Source organism: Sorex araneus, chromosome 6 (assembly GCF_027595985.1).
Source record: "Sorex araneus isolate mSorAra2 chromosome 6, mSorAra2.pri, whole genome shotgun sequence".
Lineage (NCBI taxonomy): Eukaryota > Metazoa > Chordata > Mammalia > Eulipotyphla > Soricidae > Sorex > Sorex araneus.
Window position 1 is genome coordinate 153164860 of NC_073307.1, and position 10411 is coordinate 153175270.

Below are 10411 nucleotides of genomic sequence, written 5' to 3' on the forward strand. Positions count from 1 at the left end.
TGTACACAAATTATAATCAATGATTAAAAACATGTATACTCAAAATTATACAAATTACTATCAATTATGAAAATATTTACATTCATATCAATTATTATCTGAAAAATGTGTTGTAGGTCAGTATGGATGGGAAAGTAAAAGATTCAAGAAATGTACTAAAATTAGAAACTATAACTAATGTCTAAGAGAGAAAACTCAGAAATAACATTCATATTTCAAAAGAAATAATGCAAAGTATTCCTCAAATTTCTTTAAGAAATATCTTATTAGATATTAAAAATATAAAACACAAGTCTTCAAAAAAAGTAAGAACCATCTAGAACAAGGTAGAAGCATCTTTGATAAAAATATTATAAAAATATATCTTGCTTCTTTATCCAAGGAAATCATTTCTCGTGGTTTAGAATTAATATTAATACACAAAATGATTCCCTTTGATATACAAAGAAATATGGCAAATACACATGCAATGAAATATTATACAACCAGAAAAATTTATTATATGCATTAATTAAAATTTATAGAAATTTCAAAAAGCTAGAAAGGTTGAAATATATATTTAAATTTTGGTAACAAGATAGGAAATCCTGTCCTTAATAAAAAGATTTACTACATAGAGTGAAAAGACTGATTTTGATAAAATGATAAATAATCAACAGGACAGAATCAAGAACAAGGTATATCACATTGCAGAATTCTTACTTATTCCTCTTAGAAAATTTTTAATGAATTATAATGAGATACCGTTACAGCCATAAACTTTCCTGACTAGGTTTCAATCATACAATGATCAAATACCCATTCCTCCACCAGTGCTCATTCTCCACCCCCTATCACCGATGTCCCTAGTATTCGTCCTGCCAGCCCCACTGCAGCTCCCACCCCAATGCCACCTCTGATCGGACTTATTCTTTATGGAGAAGCAGAATTCATTCAACAAAAAGATGGTATTTGAAAAATGGTACTGAAATTATTACATAATTACATATCCACAGATAAACTATGTAGACTTAAACTTACACAACTGATATTAATCAAAACTAGCAAAAAAACATAAAATGCAAAACTTACAAAACATTTAGATGAGAACATAGTGAAAAACTCATGTCTGGGACCCAGAAGTAGTGAAGAGTTCACAGACATGCCATCAAACACATAATCTCTAAAAAGTTATCATCAGTGAATTCGACTTTATTCCTAATAGAACAGTCTAAGAATTATTCTCTTGGACTCACACTGAAGTCATGAAACCTTGAATCAATTACATTTATGAATATGCTCATAGAAACTTATTAATAACAATTGAAAACTCTCAATAGCTCTTTCATGGTGAATGATGAAGCTAGTGTGTTATGAGTACCATTTCAGTCTACTCAGAATAATAAAGACACAAACTATTGATGTAAAAACACAAATGCACTTAATAAGAATTGTATAAAGCTCAAAGAAAAATGCCAGAACCAAACTATGGGTTCTGGTTAAAAATATATGTTTCCAATATACCCTGCTCATGGATAGGGAGAATCAATGTTGTCAAAATGGCAATACTCCCCAAAGCATTATACAGATTCAACGTGATCCCTATAAGGATACCCATGACATTCTTCAAAGAAATGGATCAAGCAATCCTAAGTTTCATATGGAACAACAAACGCCCACGGATAGCTAAAACAATTCTTGGGAAAAAGACGATGGGAGGCATCACCCTCCCTAACCTCAAACTTTATTACAAAGCAGTAATAATTAAAACAGCATGGTACTGGAACAAAGGCAGAGCCCGAGACCAATGAAACAGGGTGGAATATCCCTACACACAACCCCAATTGTATGATCATCTAATCTTTGATAAGGGAGCAAGAGATGTGAAGTGGAGCAAGGAAAGCCTCTTTAACAAATGGTGCTGGCACAACTGGACAACCACATGCAAAAGAATGGGCTTAGACCTCGAACTGTCACCATGCACAGAAGTCAGATCAAAATGGATTAAAGACCTCAACATCAGACCACAAACCATAAGGTTCATTGAAGACAAGGTCAGCAAAACCCTCCACGATATTGAAGCTAAAGTTATCTTCAAAGATGACACGGAACTAAGCAATCTAGTAGAAACAGAGATCAACAGATGGGACTACATTAAACTAAAAAGCTTCTGCACCGAAAAGATACAGTGACCAAAATACAAAGACTATCTACAGAATGGGAAAGGATATTCACACAATACCCATCAGATAAGGGGTTGATATCAATGGTATATAAAGCACTGGATGAACTCTACAAGAAGAAAACATCCAACCCCATCAAAAAATGGGGCGAAGAAATGAACAGAAACTTTACCAAGGAAGAGATACGAATGGCCAAAAGACACATGAAAAAATGCTCTACATCACTAATCATCAGGGAGATGCAGATCAAAACAACCATGAGATACCACCTCACACCACAGAGACTAGTACACAACCAAAAGAACAAAAGCAACCGCTGTTGGAGAGGATGTGGGGAGAAAGAGACCCTTCTATACTGCTGGTGGGAATGCCGACTGGTTCAGCCCTTTTGGAAAACAATATGGATGATTCTCAAAAAATTAGATATTGAGCTCCCATTTGACCCAGCAATACCACTGCTGGGAATATATCCCAGAGAAGCTAAAAAGTGTAGTCGAAATGACATCTGCACTTATACCTTTATTGCAGCACTGTTTACAATAGCCAGAATCTGGAAAAAACCCGAGTGCCCTAGAACAGATGACTGGTTGAAGAAACTTTGGTATATCTATACAATGGAATACTATGTAGCTGTTAGAAAAGAGGAGGTCATGAAATTTGCATATAAGTGGATCGGCATGCAAAGTATCATGCTAAGTGAAATGAGTCAGAAAGAGAAAGACAGATATAGAAAGATTGCACTCATCTGTGGAATATAGCATAACAGAGTAGGAGACTAACACCCAAGAACAGAAGAATAGTAGAAATAAGTACCAGGAGGTTGACTCCATGGCTTGGAAGCTGGCCTCACATTCTGGGGAGAGGGCAACTCAGAGAAGGGATCACCAAGTATAATGCAGTCGAAGGCCATGCGGGGGAAGGGTGATGCAGGCTGAACATGGACTAGAGACTGAAAACAGCAACCACTCAACACCTCTATTGCGAACCACAACACCTAATGAGAGAGAGAGAACAAAAGGAAATGCCCTGCCACAGTGGCAGGGTGGGGTGGGGGGAGATGGGATTGGGGAGGGTAGGAGGGATGTTGGGTGTACCGGTGGTGGAGAATGGGCACTGGTGAAGGGATGGGTTCTCAAACTTTGTACGGGCAAAACATGAGCACAAGAATGTATAAATCTGTGACTGTACCCTCATGATGATTCACTAATTAAAAATAAATAAATTATAAAAAAGATTAAAATATATATATATATGTTTCCATTATAAAGCATTCTTCAAAACATACAGTTATAGGGTCCAGTTATTATTGGTGTAGGTGGGGTACTTTCCTCTAACCCAACTGATCCAGGTTTGATCCCCAGTACTATGTAATGTCTTCAAGCTCATCAATATTGATCTCTCTGTGGACAGCCAAGAGTAAGCCTTTGGCACTGCTGGGTGTGCCGAACCAAAAAAAACCATAGTACTTTAGCTCTAGAGCACTGTTGTCCCATTGTTCATCAATTTAATTGAGGGGGCACCAGTAATGTCTCCATTTATCCCTGTCATATGCTACTGTAGCCCAGTAGCATCTTCTCACTCCAGGGATAAGAAGCGAGACCCCATATTGTTACTGTATTTGACATATTGAGTACACCATGGGTAGCTTGCCAGGCTTGGCTGTCAAAAAATAAAAGAGATCTCGGGCCACGAATGTGGCCACATACTCCAGGAAAAACTGCGTTGCTCTCTTCCCGGAGCTTTATTTTATAGTCTCTGGATGTTAGCCCTTGATGAGATGATATTATTTGAGATTACATATAATACATACATAAGTGTGAATATATATATGTATATCTCATAGTCACTAAGAAATGGATGAATGTTTTATTCGAGTTCAAATGAGGAGAAAGGAGAAAAGAAAGAAGCACATGTACAAGGGAAAGGAATGTGGGCACTTTGTGCGGATAGATTAAGTTGGGATTCTGACTGTAATGGGAAGCAACAAATGGAGAAATTGCTCTAGACTTGCAAACCAACCCAAATCTGAAAAAGTCATCATATTACAATAGAACAGTTCCTGTTGCCCTCTTATACAATAAGGTTTGTTTGGTTAGATGGATCCAAGAATAGATTATTCCCAGCTTCGAGTCCAGGGAAAATGACCCAAACCTCAAATTTCACTGAGAAATGATTTTCAAATCATTTTACATAAATCATGATTTGTAATAAATGTTTTAGGGGCCTTACCCAGCTGTGCTCAAGAGTTTTTTCTGGCTGTGTTCTCAGGAGTCACTGCTGGTGGTGTTCAGAGAATTATATTCAACATTATGGATCAAACCCTGGTCAGTTGTGTGCCAGGAAAGCACCCTACCGCCCTATTCTTTGTGATCCATACAGAAAACATTTAACTGTAAAATATTACGTAACACAGAAGAATTTCTTAAAAATCAGTTTTAAACATGGATGGGAATTGAAAATATGAAAAAGTAAGAGATATTAAAATATAACATAGGAAGATATTAAAAAGCAAATATAAGAGGTAATAAATGGATGAAATAGGAATGAGAAAATTTGAATCCTCTTTTCATGAAAGTCTACTCCTGACCAAACACACAATGTTTTTTAAAAAACATTAAATGCCATTTATATCCAATGCTATTTTTATATCTAAAGTTATTTTAGGTCATTAACTATTTTAAAATAACATAATAATAATGATTTGAGCCAATTTATTTGAGGAATTCAGTGAAGACCTGAGAAATGCTGGAAGCCTGCTGTGTAGATAAAATACATTAATCCAGATCCCAAAATGGCTACATCATTCAGAGACCCCAAAGACACAGAACTCTTTGAGGGCAGGTTGGTGCTGCCAGGGTTGAGGCAATGGAGTATAGAGGAGAAAACTTCATTAAGTTTAAGTTAATCAAGAGGAAAAAGGTATGAACCTAATTCAAAAGCAATCAACTCACTTACTGAAGCAAAAAAAGTGTTCTCAAAATAATTACAAATAGTCCATCTCACCTCCTTGCACCAATGGGCTTTCATATCACTTTGGGAAAATTAAGAAATTGCTTTAGATCTCCACAGAGGGAGTCTCAGAGGGTGAACAGAATCCATAAATTGCTCCTGCTGAGCTGAGGTCTGAAGTACATGGGGGAACCAAGACAGAAATTTCAATTCAGGTAAACAGAATCTCTCTGCAGTGCTATGCTACCAACCTGCACAAATAGCTTGGGTGACACTTGCAAAGTAACTCTTTTATTCTATGGCAAATCTTGGTATTCCTCTAGGATTTCTGTCTCACTTTTGTGTGCATTATGCTAAAGAGCAGAATAGAACTGCCCTCTTACTTCAGGATTACTTTTCAAATGTTTGCTTAAATGCAAAAATAAAAAATCCCTGAAATGCCTAAAACTTCTACTTTTGTACTTTTACTTGCTAACCGTATATGTAAATAAATATGTATGTGTATATATATAGATATATGATGTGCCATAATATTTGTATCATGCGTACATAGATATTTATAGAGAAATAGAGGTCAGGGGACAAAGACAGAGAATAGAAGGTGAGATGCTTGCCTTGCAGCTGACCTAGCTCAGTTAGATTTCAGCTTTGCACATGATCCTATGAGCACTAGTAGGAGTGATCCAAACTTAGAAGGCATATAAAACCGTAAGCACATCCAGGTGTGGCCAAATAAAATAGGGGTCAATAGAGAAAATCAAATGTAAAGGAACCAGAACTGAAAAAATATGTATGATATAACTAAGGTGAAGTTATTCTTTTTTCCTGATAATGTCCACCTAAAGCTTTAGTGTTCAGAAAATATGCTATGTATATACTATTGGCTTCTAAAGATTACACATAATAAATATTTGATTCCATTTATAATTTTTTGATATCTTGATTTGCTCCTTTATGTTCTGATATGGGAGAAGCAAATATTGGATTCTGGGAGACTTTAAAGACCCTGTTTTGTGAAACAATAGACTCTCTAACATGTCAAATTATTAGTGGAATTTGACACAAAGTCCACATAAATTTCTGAGGTGGAGGTTTCCAAACAAATTTGCCATCTTCCACTCCACTCTTTTTTGGCACTTTGGGTGACACCCGGGCATTCTCAGGTGTTACTCCTGGTTCTGCACTAAGGAATGACCCCTGGCAGTGCTCAGAGGACCAAATGTGATACCAGAGATCAAACCCAGGTTGGCTGTGTGCAAGGAGAATGCCTTCTTCACTGTGCTATCACTCTGGCCCCAACTTCACCCTTTAAGAAAAGAAAAATTGTCTAGCAGCTCACCTGGGAATCTATGTTCTTTAAGTTAAAAAAGAAATAGAGCTCCTTCATCCCACTTTCACCAGAGGTTACTACTCCACCATCCCAAGAATGATCCTTTCAAAGCCCCACCACACTTCAAGGAGTGATAGTATTCATTTAGGGCACATCTTCTTAGAGTATCACTGTATCACTGTCATCCCGTAGGTCATCAATTTGTTTCAGCAGGCACCAGCAATGTCCCCATTCATCCCAGCCCTGAGATTTTAGTAACCTCTCCTTATTTGTCTTTCCCAATCATTGGTGGCTCTATCAGGTCAGGGAAATGAGACCTGTGATTGTTCCTGGTTTTGGCATATCGAATATGCCACGGAAACCTTGCCAGGCTCTGTCATTGGGTGCAATACTATCGGTAGCTTGTCGGGCTTTTCGAGAACCACATCAGAAAACATCTTAAAACATTCCTACTCCCTACTTTCTACTCATCCTAGAGTATAGTTTTAAGAACTATAGTCTGATAAGCACTTTAGATGAAAATTATTAAAAACAGTTTGATGTTTTTTATAGTTTAAAGTTGTTGATTAAAAACTCCTTTACCTTCTCAAGTTCTTTCAAATCAGCACTTAACATTATTTTTTATCTTTGATTGTTTATCACAGCAGCTAAAGATCTATCTTTCTACTTATCCAAGTGATGCGATTTAAAATAACTTTGATAACAATAGCTCAATATTACGACGATAAGCGACAGGATATTTTCTATGAATTTTGCAGCGTATTAACTATATTTTTTTAAAGTGTGCATTTCATCTGCATATATATCCTAGACCACACATTCACAGGAAAAGCCTGCCATTTTCCGTGTACTCAGATTTAGTCTATTTCTTAGTTTACATACATGTGTGTACGTATATTTTTTAAACTATACAAGGCCCATATTTTAAAAATTGCACCATATTTTAAACCACTAATCTTAGTGGTGCTCCTCTAACTCAATCTATACTGTTTTGTTTTTCATTGTTGTCTTCTATGGATTATTCATATAAATTGCGGTTATATTTGTAAATGCCCACTTTAAATGCGGTAATGTACATATATGTATATATTTTAACATGTTAAAAATATCTTTATATATCAATTAGAGAAAAAATAAACTCAAGGAGAAAACATACTTTAGTTATACTGTAAATGAAATACATACAAAATACTTTACGTGAAGTTTGAGTTAAACTATCTTAAAGGAGATTTCACTTTTGTTCCAGTTTCAGTCTTAAGAATCAGATCAGTGACCAAATGATCATTGAATCCTTCAAAAAAAGTGCAAACATATTTTTGTTTCCAACTTGCCTATATCTCTGAATAAATATGCATGTTTGTTTGCATATATTATGCATATAAATTATGCATGTTCTTTTCATGGGAGGTGCATGTGTTAGGGAGATGGAATTACAAATTATTAAATTTAAATTTGTTTTAAAATCTTTTATACATAAATATCATATTTTTATAGATAAAATTTCTTAACTATTGCTGGTGATGTGTCTCTTCAGAATATGTGTATTTATGACCTCAATGGACAAACACAATCTCACAGAGCTGAAGGAATTCATCCTCCTGGGAATCACAGACCGCCCAGAGCTGCAGACTCCCCTATTTGTGCTCTTCCTCGTCATCTACATGATCACACTGGTGGGCAACCTGAGCATGGTCATCCTCACCAAGGTGGACCCCAGGCTGCAGACACCCATGTACCTCTTTCTCAGACACCTGGCGATCACGGATCTCGGCTACTCCACAGCTGTGGGACCCAAAATGTTGGTAAATTTCCTCGTGGAACAAAATACAATCCCCTTTTATTTCTGTGCCACACAGATGGCTTTCTTCAGCATGTTTATTATTAATGAACTTTTCATTCTGGCAACCATGTCCTATGACCGCTATGTGGCCATCTGCAAACCTCTGCTCTACACAGTCATCATGTCCCAAAGGCTGTGTTTGGTGCTGGTGGCAATCCCCTATCTCTACAGCACCTGCGTTTCTCTTCTGATCACTATAAAAATCTTCAATTCCTCCTTCTGTGGCTATAACGTTGTCAGTTATTTCTACTGTGACTGTCTCCCATTGTTATCTTTGCTCTGCTCAAATACTTATGAAATACAGTTGATTATTATGTCTTTATCCGTTTTTAATTTGATTTTTACTCTTCTGGTGCTTGTCTTATCTTATCTGCTCATCCTCATTGCCATCCTCAGGATGAAGTCAGCTGAGGGGAGACGCAAGGCTTTTTCCACCTGTGGATCCCACCTGACAGTGGTCACTGTATTCTATGGGACCTTGATATTTATGTATGTGAAACCCAAGTCCAGTCCCTCCTTTGACACTGATAAAATGGCCTCTATATTTTACACCCTCATTATCCCCATGTTGAATCCCTTGATCTATAGCTTGAGGAACAAGGATGTAAAATGTGCACTGCAAAAGATACGGACAAAAGTATGCAGCATGTTTTCTTAAGTTCAATGTCCAGTGACTTTCCAGTAAATTAGGTGAAGTATTTGAAATAATTTTGCATGCCTCTTGACGGACAAAAAACAATAAAAAATTATTATATATTAGGAGAGTTCTTTCATTATTTTAGACATATCCTAGTGCTATGAATGTATTAATCATCAGAGCAGAAAAAGATGTTTAAGATTTAAGTACATTTTATTGTGTAGTAGAATTGATTAGGATACTGTTATCTGCAAAGTAAGCAAGGGGAACAGGTGTGCTATGTAAGGGAAGTGAAGAATAACATACAAAGGGATTCAAAATGACCAGAAGTGTCAAACTTTAGAATTAAGTAAATGTGTCTTTATTGTGTCTGTGTTTGGTTAATTAATTATATGTTATTTCTGTTTTATTTTAAGTTTCATACATCTCATGAGGTTTATTGAGATAAAAATTGATTGTGCTATCCTGAAGGTACATTTTCAGTATAATGAGTTGCAGTCAAAAGTTATGAAATTTTCTCAAATTGCCCCCTAAGTATAACGATATGAATGTTTACTCTCTTATACCATTGTCATTGCTTTAATACCCGGTCCCCTAAAAATTTGTTCACTCAACATAGTTGGCACTTCAATAACCCAGAAAATAAGCCTAACATCTGTTTTTGTCGATTTGTCTATTTGTCTTTAAGAGAGAAACATAAATTTATAGATGCATTCGTTGTAACAATCAATTTCTCAGTTTTAATACATTAATCATCCTGATTGTGATTTTTCAATTATTGATATTTATCTAAAGTGATGTTAAAATTTTTATGTATAAAGAAGTACTTGTTGGACTGGAGTGATAGCATAGTGGGTAGGGTATTTGCCGTGCACGTGGCCGACCCGGGTTCAATTCCAGCATCTCATATGGTCCCCTGAGCACCACCAGGAGTAATTACTGAGTGCAGAGCCATGACTAACCCCTGAGCATTGCTGGTGGTGACCCAAAAAGTAAAGAAAAAAAAAAGGAAGAAGAAGAAGTACTTGTTTAAAATAATCAGATAATTTTATGTAACTACATTAATTTTGGTTATGTACATAGTTCTGCTTTCAATGTCCTATCTCTTCATGTTGATTTCTCTACTCGAAAGTAGTACTTGGTTGCATTTATTGTATCACAGCATTGTTTTCATCATTTCTGTTAAGAATTTTACAATTGCTTTCAAGATTTTTTTCTGTTAACTTCTTTTTGCAGACATATATTAGCAAGTAGATCGGTATAACTATGTACTGAATATAATATTCTTTAGAAATTTCCTCCTTATCCCATCTACATTATTTCATACCTTTCCCATATATTTTTAACATTCATGGGATTATATGTAAATCATACAGGAAACGTCCATTTTCCTTGTCAACAACCAAGAATAATGTTTCTATATAGGCAATCAAACTTGATTAAACATTTATTGAAATAAAAATCACCTGCATGATTTCAGAAAAGCATAACTA

General features: G+C 35.9%; 1 protein-coding gene across 1 annotated transcript; it reads left to right on the plus strand.

The window, feature by feature from the left end:
* The first annotated feature begins 7988 nt into the window (after positions 1–7988).
* Positions 7989–8939, plus strand: LOC129405743 (olfactory receptor 8K3-like). The gene has a single exon (XM_055142997.1). It carries the CDS (start codon positions 7989–7991, stop codon positions 8937–8939), a length of 951 nt encoding a protein of 316 aa, XP_054998972.1.
* The last annotated feature ends 1472 nt before the right edge of the window (positions 8940–10411 follow it).